The sequence below is a fragment of the Pygoscelis adeliae genome, unplaced genomic scaffold, assembly GCF_000699105.1.
Source record: "Pygoscelis adeliae isolate BGI_AS28 unplaced genomic scaffold, ASM69910v1 Scaffold123, whole genome shotgun sequence".
Taxonomy (NCBI): Eukaryota; Metazoa; Chordata; class Aves; order Sphenisciformes; family Spheniscidae; genus Pygoscelis; species Pygoscelis adeliae.
In genome coordinates, this window is record NW_008824650.1 from 1,123,950 (window position 1) to 1,138,196 (window position 14,247).

Consider the following 14,247-nt stretch of genomic DNA (forward strand, 5'->3'; position numbering starts at 1 on the left):
GGTGGGGGGAGTGAGCGAGCGGCTGGGTGGTGCTCAGTTGCCGACTGAGGTTAAACCACGACAAGGGGGGCAGGGAAGAAGAGCTGTCTCAGCTTAAATTCATGTTTCCTTCACTGTTTAAAGGCATTTGCCCTAGCTCTCATTCACTTGCATGAGCTAATGTATTTTTCAGTTAAGATACCCTTGTATCAATCCTATCTTATACCTGTTTTCATCTTCCCACTGTCCTATGCGGTTTCCACAGAAGATAGCCAAGTGCATCTCCAACAGCAACAGAACCTTCCATGCCTGGTTATGGAGGTTGAATTAGCTGGCTAAAAACATTGGCATGTATTATTAAGATATGGTCACTGACATTTTACATTACAGATTATGTGTATCTCTCCTCATTTAAAAGATAAAGCAACCCTGAACATTAGAAGTGGTCCTGCGTATTTCCTTGGTGCTAGAGGCAAGTTTTCGGAAATTTTGGTGGATGCAGGCCTGTTCTGGCTTTCTTGCAGCTCCACGCTCTGTATTGACTTAGAAAGCGTTTGCAAATTTTGTAAGGGTGGCCTCTGGTCTTCCCTCTGTTGTTAGACTTAGTTAATGAGTTGTCTCATCCTCAGATTGCTGGCTGTGATGCTTAAGTCTTGTGATGGTGTATGCACATATCTTGCACTCTGTTCTCCCCCTATATGGCTCCTTCCTCTCTGCTCCCTCAGTTGTAACCTACCACATGACAATACAGCTTTTTTGGAGTCTACATCAAGTCTTGAATTATGTGACCTTCGTAAGTTCATGTCTGGTCCACGGGTTAGGGGCAGTTCTTCTCCCTAAGCAATTCATGGTTCAACTGTGGCATGTAGGAGACGTGTATCACTTAGGGTCCGTACCCAGAACAGTGCCATGCTCTGCGGAGAGCTCAGGTGCTGTTCCTAGCAGTTAATCCCAAGTCAGCTAAAAGTACCGCTATTTGCTTAGGCCAGCTTTTCAACGCACAAAGAGCACGTGGCAATACAAAGCTCTCATTTCTGGAATATCTTCCCTTGCTTTCACCTCTACTGACCTGCCTTCAAATTTCTAAAAGGACTAAAAGAGTTAGCAATGATCTAGAGATCATGAGTGCAAAATCTGAGAGACAATGATCTCAGTATTTAGATAGCCAGGAAAAGCTTCCACTGCAGGGTCACAGGGTGCTACCTGCCTTCTCTGTAAGAAAACAGTTTCAAACCTTTGCTGCCTTCATGGCTTCTAGCTGAAGACAAGGCTTAGCAGGCTTAACAAGGTTTTCTGTATAACAATTTTTGTTTGTGTGACTATTCTTTATTAGGTTTTTCCTAATACATATTAAACAATATCCTCATTAACTGGTGCCATGTCTCCTTTTCCATGTCCTGCCCAACTCTGGCACACAGTTCTGCCTATGTGAAATATCACATCTGTGCTGACTTTGAAAAAGCCAAGAGAAGCTGAGCTTAACTTGACTCTGGGTCAAAAATTATATCTCGGAGAGAATCAAAGTGGCAAGACTATTGGGATGAACTTTAAAGGAGGTCATGACATCCTGTCCACTTAGGCACATCTGAGTCACTCAGCCACAGCTCTTTCAATCTGTAAAACTGGAATAACTGTATTTACCCAATTTAGAGAGGCAGACATGAAGGTTAATCAATAAAAACCATATCCATTATTACTATTAAGACAACAAAAGCACTCAGCAGGCTGAAGGACACCTTCAGACTTTTACTAGTGCATATGCTGCTCCTTTCCCAAAAAAGAACACATGGAGGAAGAGTTAAAACTCCATTCACGTTTTATCAGGGAAATGCAGTGGCCATGCAGTTACCTCGTATGCTCTGTTATCAATCCCATGCAAGCCCAAATATCTTTCAGAAAAGGCTGAAGCTTGAAAAGAAAAAAAGAAAACATCTCTTTCAGTCATAAGTGAGTACACTGGTGCTTCTGAGTCAAATACTGCAAATACTAAAAAAGACCTTATTTTCTAACATTGCCCTAGTTACACAGGACATATTTCTGTCAGTTTTTGAATATGCACTAAGAATACATATGATACTACAGTCCTTCATTATCACCATTTACTTATGGTTTCTAAATCAGTCACAGAAGAGCTTTTTTTTTTCTGTTAATGCAACTGAGATACAAGAGAAAAGCACTATCATATTGTGTCCCTTTCTCCTTTCACATGGGGCCATCTCCATCAACAGTCGACTGCGGGCTTCCATTGTTCTCAGGGATAACTGTATGGGACCTGAAGGCTGGCTTAACACCACTGATTTTTATGGCAGTCCCCTGATTTTCACTGGGACCAAGTGCAAAGGGAACTGGTGTCCCTAAGAGAAAGGACCACCGTGTGCAGTGGAGTATTGCCGCTAGAGAGAGGACGAAGTGGGCAGGCTGGACCACAGCTCCACGGATGGGTGGTTCAGGCAAGAAAGAAGCACGTTCAAGGCAGTGGTGCAGGTTGGTGTCAGAGGCTGGAGGGCTTTAGAGCCAATTCTCTTTTATTTAAAAGAGGTGAGTAATTACTTTGACCACCATGGTTGGTCCTACTGGTGCCAGCAAAATTGCTCTTGAGGGGGAAAAAAGGGCTTATAGCTAGTCCTAAGAAGACACACAATACAAAACAGGCAGGATCTTGGGGAACAAAGAGAAGATAACTGCGAAAGATTAGGGCAGAAACATCATTTGTGGTAGCAAGAGGGTCTGTAGGCTCTGGGATGGGGTTTACCATATAGTTTGAAGTCTGTCAGTGGGGAAAGAGCAGCTCCACAGGCGAACACCTGGTTCTCTTCGCCAGCTGGAAGCATGTAAGTGCTCAGGTAGCCGCCATAATCCTGGAACACAAATGGGGCAGGGGCGTCAGCGGTCCTGCAATGAGGCACTGCTGCTTTTGGGTACAGAAACAGAGCAGCTGAGACCTTGCAGCAAACTCTCAGCCATTATAGAGCCCTGAAAAAACATGAAACAAGGGATATCTCCCTGGCTTCGGCAGATGAGGCTGAAGATGAGTTCTATACTCGTCGCACTCTCCTGAAGGCAGGAGGGTTTTGTGCCCAAGAGCTTGCCTCTTTTCATCCCACTTTATGGCTGTAGGTCTAATCAGATATGTTACCTCTCCAAAATATTACCCCAGTCTTTTGCTATTTAAAATGGATATCACAATTTCAGCATCTGCCGTCAGCCTGTTAACAATTCCCTGCAGAGATGCTGTTGTATGTGCAGCTCTTCGCCCACTCTAAGCCTGCATCTCCCACAATAAACAATTTCTACTTGCAGTCCCATTCTCATTTCAAACTGTGTGTACTTTGCAATTGCTGTTTCCCAGCCGGGCACACACTGTGGTGCAAATCAGCCTCAGAAATCAATATTGTTGTTGCACATTTGTACGACATGAGCTAGGTCTACCCACATTCCCATAGGCCTTAAGGGACAAGATGAAAACAAAATGAAAGTTTGCAAGGGGAAAAAATAATTAATTATCTGACAGCATTTTTCTGACAAATAGTCGCTTTCTGCACTTGGAAGTTAATAAAAAAAAAAATTGACGAATACATTGATAAAATGAAAGCTTTCATCTTTAACATCTCTGAGCAAGAAGCAGTCTATCTCAAAAATTAATAATAAAAAATTCACCACTGACATATTCAATAAATCAGGATTTAGCTCAGCTGCTTAGCCATATCAGCCAACTAGAACAGCACAGGGGAACAACGGGAAAACATTACCTTCCCAAACACACCGACTCGCATTTTATCAATGTAATGCTCCTTCAGCATTGTCCTAGAACACGAGAGAGAAGAAACAATGGGTTAAAAATATTTTTCTCTTACATATAGCAAACATAGTGTGATTTTTATCAGCTTGAATTTGGGATGGCCGCAGAAAAACAATGCAGACAATCTAAATTCACGCTGCTACACGCCACTTTCACATGAATCTCTGTTCAATTTAATCTTGCAACCTGTTGTGTTGGATTTGACCAAGCAATGGCAACAAATAACTTGCATGACCTCTGAAAGTCATAATAAAGCTGATGCTATTGCACTACTCTGATACTGTTTTTAGCGTGATTATGTGCAGAATAAAACTAACAGTATGACAGGACTCGACATTTAGGGTTTTGCACTTTTTTCTGTTTTAAAAATTTTAAGGGTTTGAAGATGGATTTTTTCCAACTACCAGGCCAGCAAAAAATTAATGTAGGAGCTGATATTCAAGCTTACTTGTTCATAGCTGTATGACTGTACAGAGCTAAAAATAAATAGGCTTTGAACACATGATACAGATAAGTGTGCTCTAATTTAGCTCTGCTTAAGGCTTCTTTTTCTCTGTCTGCACTGGCTGGCATGAGCTCTCTTTCACATGCCATGACTTGGTCACAGCTGTATGACTGCATTGGCTTTCCCTCCCATCTCCTTGCTCTACCCTACACACCATTAAAGCAACCAGGACTAATGACAGTCTTGAGTTAATTATAATTAATGAATTAATTTCTTCAATAACAGTGTCATTCACCGGACAGCTTCCAACTGATCCTTCTCTTCCAAAAGGCCCAGCCTCCTCTTAACCTCATGCAATAGCTTAGTGCCTTGGAAGCCACTCCCGCGGCCGTCGAACTTCAGCACGATGGTGTTGTGAGAGCTGACCATGACGCTTTCCCACGTCACCTCAAATCTCTCTGTTACAATCTGGCTGCCAGGCGTCCCATCTCTGAAACAGAAACAGGCATCAAGCAAAGGCAATGGCACCAAGCATGGGCCAAATGCTGTCCCCAGGGCCGTGAGCTTGCCGTGGCAATGGGGACAGGCAGCTCCCGCATGCATTGTAAGGCAGGGTAGATTTCAGGAAGGGGAGACTGTCCTGGTTTCGGCAGGGATAGAGTTAATTTCCTTCCTAGTAGCTGGTACAGTGCTGTGTTTTGGATTTAGGGTGAGAACAATGTTGATAACACACCGATGTTTTAGTTGTTGCTAGGTAGTGTTTACACTAGTCGAGGACTTTCCAGCTTCCCATGCTCTACCAACTGAGAAGGCTGGAGGTGCACAAGAAGCCGGGAGGGGACACAGCCAGGACAGCTGACCCAAACTGGCCAACGGGATATTCCACACCATGTGATGTCATGCTCAGTATATAAAGATGGGGGAAGAAGAAGGAAGGGGGGGACATTTGGAGTGATGGTGTTTGTCTTCCCAAGTCACCGTTACGCGTGATGGAGCCCTGCTTTCCTGGAGATGGCTGGACACCTGCCTGCCCATGGGAAGGAGTGAATGAATTCCTTGTTTTGCTTTGCTTGCGTGCGCGGCTTTTGCTTTACCTATTAAACTGTCTTTATCTCAACCCACGAGTTTTCTCACTTTTACCCTTCCGATTCTCTCCCCCATCCCACTGTCGGTGAGTGAGCGAGCGGCTGTGTGGGGCTTAGTTGCCGGCTGGGGTTAAACCACGACAGAGACCAGTCTCTGCAACAATGATATGCAGAAGACTGGTTGTGTGGGATGGGTTTTGAAGCTGGGATGGAAGCTGCAGGCTGGTTTCTGCCTCCCTCTTTGCACAGCAACTATTGCTGCACTAAGCTGAGCTTTGAACAAACCTAGTAAGCACATCACTAACTGGGCAGGATTCCTCCTGTGAGTAAACACAGAGGTCAGTTGCGTTTTTCCTTTTTATACCTGCTCTAATCTATACCTATTTTCTACATTCCCCAAAGATGGTATTTTTCTGGTGGAGGGATTTCTGTGAGGAGCCTGGCTTTGGGGTGTGCTGGCACTGCCAAAATATGTTGGATGAAGCTTGCGAATATCAATCATCCTTTCCTTTACTGGCAAGCATTGGGGCTTCATTTACTGCCCCCATTCACCCAGCCCAGACCTTCCTTCTCCCATGGGGTTCTTGAGAGAGGATGTAGGTAGAGCTGTCAATCACTTCTGTCACCACTGCTTCACACAAGTACAGAGGGAAAGGACATTTTTAAAGCGATAAAACTAACAGCTTAAAAATGCTCAGATTGGCCCAAAATTGGTGGGGAAGGGGAAGGGGTGGGCAAGACTCCCTCTTCACCCTTCTGCTTAGGGCCCAATCCTGTAGAGGGGAACTGTCTTGAGAAATATTGACCCCACTTCAGCCAGACAGCTCAGAAAAATCAAGAGATGAGAATGATGATTGTAAGTAATTTAGGACTGGGATTACTGTAGAGCCACTGGCACTTCCATCTACTTCTTGTCCTTTTTGGGGTTCTTGGAGACATCAGGCAACTCACTGCAGGATTTTAATGTGCATGTGACTTAAGTCATTTGCATTTATTTAAGCGAGACCCAGCCACATCCAGCTTCAGAGGCAGCCTAATCAAGTGCTGTTAGCTTGATGAGTACCAATCTTCCTCAAGCACTTGTATAATGAAGTACATTTTCTCTGCAGTAATTTTGTGATGTAATGACATGCTTATTGCAGTGTTTTTGTCCTTCATGGAGGGATGTGCAGGATGGTGCTTAGGCATTCATCAGGCATTCATCACTCCTGCATGAGGCTTCTCTCTTGTGGGGTTCCCTGGCAGGGACCAAGCGATGCAGTGGGACGCAGCCAGGGCCAAACAGGTTCTTCCAAGGTCAGTGACTTCCCTCCCCCAGTTTCTTTCCAAATTGCCAGAAAAAAACTCAGTAATATGTATTATTATTACTAAATGTTGCAGAAAGAGATAGCCATCTGCTATACCTGCCAGGAGGAAATCCTACCTACCTAATAGAAATGCTAACGTTGTGAAGATCTTCAAAGGTTTCTAGCTCGCTCTTTACTGTCACTTCAGGGAACACTGGCATTTAGATGGGAAGGATTGCTGCATGAGGGTGTCCAAAATTTAAGCTGTAGTAAGGCTGACTGCATCCCACTCTAAAACTACCTGTTAAGCACAGGGTGAGTGCCCTAAGCACTGGGACAGAGTGCAAAGTCAACATCCGTCTTTTATTCCTCCCCCTCCTGTTTCTGCCCCCAAAATTGTTGAATTGCAAGTGTACGTGGAACAACTTTACAAAATCCTACAATTTACTTTGCAGGATTTCACTAGGGCACCCTCCTGGGAGCTGAAACCCTTGGCTCAAACACGGGAGAGAAGGGACCTACGTCTAGCCTTTCCCAACTCTGAGGTGAGGCAGGGGGTAGGGACCAATGTGCTGGACTTAGGTGCTACAGCGGTCTGGCATTCATCATACAAAACATATCTTAAAAGGCTCTGATCATGGCTGAGGTTTCCATGCTGCCCTAAAAATGTGAACAGAAAGGAAGGACGAGCGAGAACTTACACAATCAAAAGCAAGGGGTAGTGCGCAGTGTCCGAAAAGGTTGCTGGCTTTAAGATCTGCATTGGCAATTCTAGGAAAAAAAACCCAAATAACAGCATGTCTTCAGTGTGGGAACGCTGACATAACTCTAATAGATTTTCCTGGTGTTTTGGCCACTTATGAGCACGAACAAAATGGCATTTCATCAGATGCACTGGTAAATAACGCCTTAGGAACACAGATGTTGTCAAAGAAAAGATCCATATTATGATAGTCGAGGTGACAAGAAATGTAAATTGGGAGTACAGCGCGAGCTGTTCAGTCATGCATCACTTTTACAGCATTCAATTAACATCTGGCAATAGCTATAATTTTCCTTTTTGGCAGCTGGATGAGTGACACAGCCAGAAATCAATATTTCAGGGCAGCAGAGGAGGGGGAAAATCAGCGATGAAAATGATAATTTAAAATCCAATTAAATATGGTGGCTGGGGGAGAGAATAGGATTATTTTGCTATAATGGTGTGAAGACAGAGAGAAAAACATGTATTTCAATCCTAACTTTCAAAGGGCTTAATTTTGCTGTAAAATAGGAGGCAACGGCTGAAACCCACGTCATTATACTGGTACTGAACCAATGTAAGTGAGAGACGTGCTCACCAAAGCTTCATTTAACTGCTTCCTGTGGCCTGGTACTGAGAGCCAAAACGCTGCCATGCAAATGCTTTCCGCATTAATGAGAGCACTTTTATTTTTAAAATGTTAACTATAATCCAGATTAGCAAAGGCCCAGCAATTAAATCAGTATTAGGAGCATTTTCAGTAGATTAATACACAGATTAACCGCATGGTTTAAGTGGTTTGCTTTGCAATCATTGTCTGACACTCAGTCTAATTAGTTATTCCATCCAAATGCTAATAGCTGCAAATTGGATCAATGGCCCAGGGACAACCAAAAAGGCCATCGCTTGACTTTAAATATAACTGAGTGCTGCGTGCAGTGTTCCCAAAGCTGTTAAGCCCAAAGCCTTGAAAATACAGGGAGGGCACAGCAGAACAGCCACATGGCTGCAGCCAGCTTGTATTTATTACACACACACATACATATTTTTGGTTAAATGAGCAGAATTACATTTCAATGATACCTGCAGTTAAGAAATTTAACGTCAAGCTGAGTTATTCTTAATAAGCTGCCAGTGCCACTACGAATTGGCTTACAGTGGGGAGCTCCTTTTTGGCATGGGAAATATTATGGGTCATACTTTGAAGCCAGGGTCTTTGGGGTTTTTTTTAGAGCTGCCACCATACACACAAACTGGGATTTTTGGGAATCATTGCACAACTCTGAGTATGTGGATTTTCTACATATAGGTAAGATATCTGCTTACAGCCAGAGGAGATGCTTTTTAGGTTGTTTCAGGTACAACTACAGAGACAGGCAGAAAATGCTTACCCTTTGGCTATTTGCCATTAGGCTTTTCTCTCTCTCTCTGTCCTGTTTAGCACACAGATGTGTGGGGAATGATTATACAAGTGGTATACATAATGCACCAGCTGCAGATATAAACTGCTCCAAGTTTCTGCCTTCTTTACTCCAGGTGAAATCTCTCCTGGCTTTTCTCATAAAGCTGTTTTTTTCCAACCCTATCAAATGATATGGCTTTCTCAAAGAATCCTGAATGAATGACTCCGATGGGCAGTTGTTGGCGAGTCATCTTAATTCACTGCAGTTCAGCATTGTATACTGAAAGGCGGCCACAGCTGTAACCAGCAAGCACATACAGTATCCCGCTTCAAACCCATCTCAAATAATACACCAGTCCAGCTAGGGCAAATGCCTCGAACAATGGGCGCATCACACCGTGTCATTTCCCGGAGTGGCTTTTTTCTCTACAAAGAAAATTTTAAAAGGAAAAAACACCCCAGCCCTATCATTTTGCCTTTCTTCAGCTGCATTCTCATCAAATCCTGTCTCTGTAATAATCTCCTTATGTAGCACATCCTAAGAGAGTGCTTTGGAAACTGTGTGAGTTTATTGAGAGCCAAAGTAATTTTTCCTCCTGCTAGTCTAGCCAAGATGACTGTATAATTTCACGGCAACAGTAGTGAAAAAGAAAAATAAGAGAGAGGAAAGGTGCTACTTACTGTAATCATCTATCTTGATTTCCATGTATTCTACCTTAGGCATTTGCCTGTCATTTACCGTCAGCTGCACATTTTCATTTACCTCCAGCTCAAAAATTTCTGAAAGAAGAAGGACAAGATCACAAAAACTTTTGACATTGTTTGTGAAAACATATTTTAACATTTTATAGCCACCTCAATATTTGTAACACAAGTTTCCTTATGAAAGAATTTCCTTCTAGCCCTCACAGACGTCTAATTCAGTTAAGCCTCTGAAACCTCTTCCAGGTTCTGTGTTGGCAAAAAGCTATATTCCTGAAATCAGTGACATTCAGCTGATTTACAGCAAATGGGAATGTGACGTTCTGTGTTGAGACACTACTATGGGTCCCAGTCAGACATCTACCTGCCATGCAAAGCTAGATATCAAATGAAGAATGTCCGTGTTCAAGTTACACAAAATAAATGGGGAAAGCGAGGAGACTTTGGAGGGCTTCAGGACAAGGTTGTGCTGCTACACAAGAGAAAATCCATGGGAAGGAAAACCATGGGGAGAGTAAAGTGGACAAAAAACATACAACCCTGCAACATCAGGTTTTGGAGCAGTCTTGGCTTTCAGAGTGTTTCAAGAATTGTTCATTTTGCTTGTGTGTCTTATCCAAGGACTCTGGGGCTGAAATAGAGGATTCCTCCCTCCTTCCCAGGATTTAGCCTTTACACCCCACATCCTGGCCATGTGCTCTAACTGCTGAGCCTCTTCTAGAAAAAGTGGCCACCTCCAACATCAGAAAGAGCAAGTCCTTCCCAGCTGGTACAGAAAGGGCCCATCTTTAGGAGATGTTTCAAGTTGTATGTCCTAGGTGGTGGGAAATGTCTCCTGGTGATGGTGAGGCTCCTGACCCCCATGGGGGAGGGATTCAAAGGCCGGGGGGATCCCACTGCAGTGGCAGTGAATCCTGGTCTGGGGAGCTCATTGCAGTGCTCATCCCCATGGCATCAGGCTGGGTTTGAACTGGGGGCATCCAGGGGACCATCTCTGCCACGTGAACCCAAGGAGGGTTTGAGGATTTCGCACCAAATTATGTGTTTTATTGACTGTAACTTCCCTTTTGAGATGCACTGATAAATAGATGTGTAACTCCAGCTCCTCAAATAATACTTACAGGACCTGATTATCATGCTCTCATTGCCCATCTCTGCTGAACAGGCAGGCACAGCACAAAAACATGCCAGTTAATAAATTTCACAGATCTTTCAGCAGTAGTATATTGGTTCAATGACTATTCACCCTGCTTCTGAAAAGTCTGGCTCATCTCTGTTGAAACCACAACCCCCACAAAAGTGCCAAAACAACAGCCTATTACATTTAGTTAAATATTAAGATTCTTATTTAATTATGGCACACACAAGTAGCTTTATCAGCAGAAAGGGGCTTGCCACGTAGGGGAATTTAGTCAAGCCGTTTTATTTGTTCATATAATTGCATTCACAGAAAGCCAGGAAGACTGTGGAGGAAATAAAAAAGATTGGCATATCTCCTAAAGGACTTTCTTTTCTGCTTTAGGACCACAGGGAGCTTGAGTCTGTGCAGTACAAATGGTCACTGCTTAATTAAATGTAAGCACGCTATAATATTCAGTGCAGCTCACTGTTATCAGATTATTGCAGAATACAGAGGCAAACTCCCTTTATAGAGTAATGGGCTCATATTAAATAAGTAAATTCAGTAACATGCAACTGTCAGTTGCCCTTTATTCAAAAGCAAAAGAATGAGGGGAAAAAAAGGAACCAGGGGAAATGATAACCATATGCAGAAGATCATGAATTTCAGTAGGGGATGTGTTCTGTGCATGACTAGATCCAGTTCTCTATGTAATAAATGCTACACATGTATATCTGTCAAAATAAAACTAGTCTCAGTGTGTTTTATGTTACTTTTTCAAGCCCTTCATTTGCTGTTTCTGTTTTATAGTATCTCTCATTTTATTCACCTAAAAGTATTTTATAAAACTACACAGGAGGCTATGACACAGTTCATGAGAGCACTATCCTGTACATGCTGTTATAGCCAGCCAGCCATCTCCATGTCTTCGGCAACATTAAGGTATTGTGTTTAAGGGGGAAAAAAAGAAAGCCACTTTGGCGCTGTAGGTCAGAGCTAAGAAACTCTCCTGGCCCTGTGACAACATCTGCTGTGGCTGAAGAGGCTGGCAGAGCAGCCTCCAGGCTGCTCTGGAGTTATGCTCAGCAAGGGCTCTGCCAAGCCCTGGTCTCTGCTGGGAGGAAGAAGAGTTGATACACCCTTGTGCACAGACTGAGATATGAGTGGTCACTGGTGCAGAAAGACTGGAAAGCTAGGAGCTTGCAATGTGCTTTCAGTATTACTTAAAAAAGCAATTCTTGTATTTTTGTAGACCAGAATAACTACGAATGCCAACTTTTGCTTATTTATAGCAGAAGTAGTTTCACAAGAGACCAGACTTATATAGACCAGTCTAGACCAGGACAGAGCTATACCCCTATCTCACTATTGCCAGCAGCAACAACATGAACATGAAGAAAAAGTGAGAGCCCTCCTCTGGGCAGCAAAATCAGTCAGCTCTCATGGCACTTTTACACAGAAATTGTAGACCAGTGAGGAAACTGAGGCACAAGGAAATGAAATATTTATCTCTCGGTCATCCCATAAGCAAGGTGATGGCAGACACCCTAAGCCATGGTCCAGGGTACATTGTGCTGCTCTGCTTTGGCAGAAAAGATCTTTCTTGCTGCCCTTACAGGACAGTCACACAGCAGTACATTGTTTTAACCTAACTTGTCCCAGGATGCTGCTAAATTTTATGCATGTCTTTCTTTGCAAAGGAACTTTTTAATTGGGCAAATTAATTGAAAAGGATGGGAGGATAAATCAGAGTTAAATGTACAATGCATCTCCTTAACAGTATTGGACACGACACTAGATGGAACACTGATGAGTATTTCTATTTTAATTATAAGGATACAATATGCCACAAATCTGATTTTAAATTTGATTTAAAAAAATGCAATCAGAATTTGGGATTGCACTGTACACATCCTGGTTACAAGCAGAACTTTTCAAGGTGGAGTAAGGGCTTGAAATGCATGTTGCCAACAGAATTTGAGAGAACAGGGTATAAAAAGTCACACACGGCAACTGTATAAAGCAAGGTGGATCCTGTGCTTTTTTCTTACATGTCCTGGTGCCACAGGAGTTTTTCCTTTGACACTTACCACCTTCAATGGGAAATTAAGGAGCTCAGCATTTCACAGAAAACCTTTAGTTTGGGAGCCAAGTTCCCTGGTTTGCTCTGCTCATTTGCAGATACAACAGCAATGAGTTGCTGTAAATCCAGTTAAGCTAAACTGACACCTGATAAACTGGCCACATACAGAGCGGCTAGAATAAGGGTGTTGCTTATTATTTGGATCACAGTAATGCCTGAAGTCCCTGACTGCAGGTTAAGGCTGGGCTAAACTCTACATTAAAACAAAAGTTAAGGGTCTCCCATCATAGAATCATAGAATCATAGAATCATTAAGGTTGGAAAAGACCTCTAAGATCATTGAGTCCAACTGTCAACCCAACACCACCATGCCCACTAAACCATGTCCCTAAGCGCAGCATCTACACGTCTTTTAAATACTTCCAGGGATGGTGATTCAACCACTTCCCTGGGCAGCCTGTTCCAATGTTTAACCACTCTTTCAGTAAAGACATTTTTCCTCACGTCCAATCTAAACCTCCCCTGGTGCAACTTGAGGCCATCAAAATGATGGGAACAGATAAATCTTGGTTTCACGTGAGACTCAGTCCCTCACACTGTTATGAAGTCTACTGAGACTCATGAAAGAAAAAGGGGCACCTTGGTTTAAGACCCTTGTAGAGAAGGGACAGAGAAAGGCTGTCTATCTGAGGCTCCCTGCCACGCTGACTTGGGGTAAAAAATTGATCTTTCTGGATAATTTGTGTTGCTACAGGGGTGACGGAGGAACCCCAGAAACCTCACGGCTATCTGGGCTTTACAGGGAGTCCTAACCAGTCTGGTAATGGCTACAGCCAGTACCAAAGATTTTGAGGGAAGAAACCTATATTTGGAATAATTCCAGCTTCACACTGGTGTAGATGTGAATCACTAGCATTAAAAAGGCTGTACTGAACAAGTAACTGCTACAAACCCCATGAACAGAGCAGGAAACCAGGCAGAGGTACAACTTGTGGGGCTCATTCCTCTGTGTTCTCTCTTTCAACCTGGTGATCCATATCAGAGTGATTTTTTAAAAACCATAGACTAAGCTAAATTTTTCTTATTTTTGAGTAGGACATGAATCAATATTTGTAAAAGACTTACAAAAAGAGAGAGAGATCTGGACTGTGTATTTTTTTGAGAAAGTTGATAACAAATGTCATGCCCAAACCACTGTCTTCGTATCCCAAGACTTGCATCTAGGCAGAGTCTGGGCTCCCTGCCAGTGTAAGTTTACTAAACAGCAGCTACATCTCCGTGTCCTGCCTGGCTACTTTGCTCTGAAGAATTGCAAGGCTCAAGCCCATTCTTACTCTGTGCATCAGTTGTGTTGTGAACAGTCACCATCGGGACTCGGGGACCTTGAAAAGAAGAAGAAAAGAACTTGGTTAAATATCTATCAAAGCACACACAGACACACATGAACCTGGTTTTGAATTCCACAGAGCTGAAGACTCCTGACACTCGCTTTCCATGCAAGAGTAATCTAAAAAGCAAATCACCCTGGTATTAGAAAGAGTCTATGAATAAATGACAGTACTGTAGACTCAAAGACATGCGAGGTTTCAAAGCCCTTTCCCAAC

General features: G+C 43.1%; 1 protein-coding gene across 1 annotated transcript in view; it reads right to left on the reverse strand.

Annotated features, from left to right (window-relative positions):
• Positions 1 to 14,247, reverse strand: part of DPP6 (dipeptidyl-peptidase 6) — a 268,280-nt gene that overhangs the window by 3,101 nt on the left and 250,932 nt on the right. Inside the window, exons 17-23 of the mRNA XM_009322491.1 lie at positions 13,978 to 14,025; positions 9,420 to 9,518; positions 7,296 to 7,365; positions 4,519 to 4,713; positions 3,729 to 3,783; positions 2,732 to 2,837; positions 1,829 to 1,887 (exon numbers count right to left, since the gene is read on the reverse strand). Coding sequence (XP_009320766.1) covers positions 1,829 to 1,887; positions 2,732 to 2,837; positions 3,729 to 3,783; positions 4,519 to 4,713; positions 7,296 to 7,365; positions 9,420 to 9,518; positions 13,978 to 14,025 — 632 coding nt within the window. The remainder of the gene's footprint in view (positions 1 to 1,828; positions 1,888 to 2,731; positions 2,838 to 3,728; positions 3,784 to 4,518; positions 4,714 to 7,295; positions 7,366 to 9,419; positions 9,519 to 13,977; positions 14,026 to 14,247) is intronic.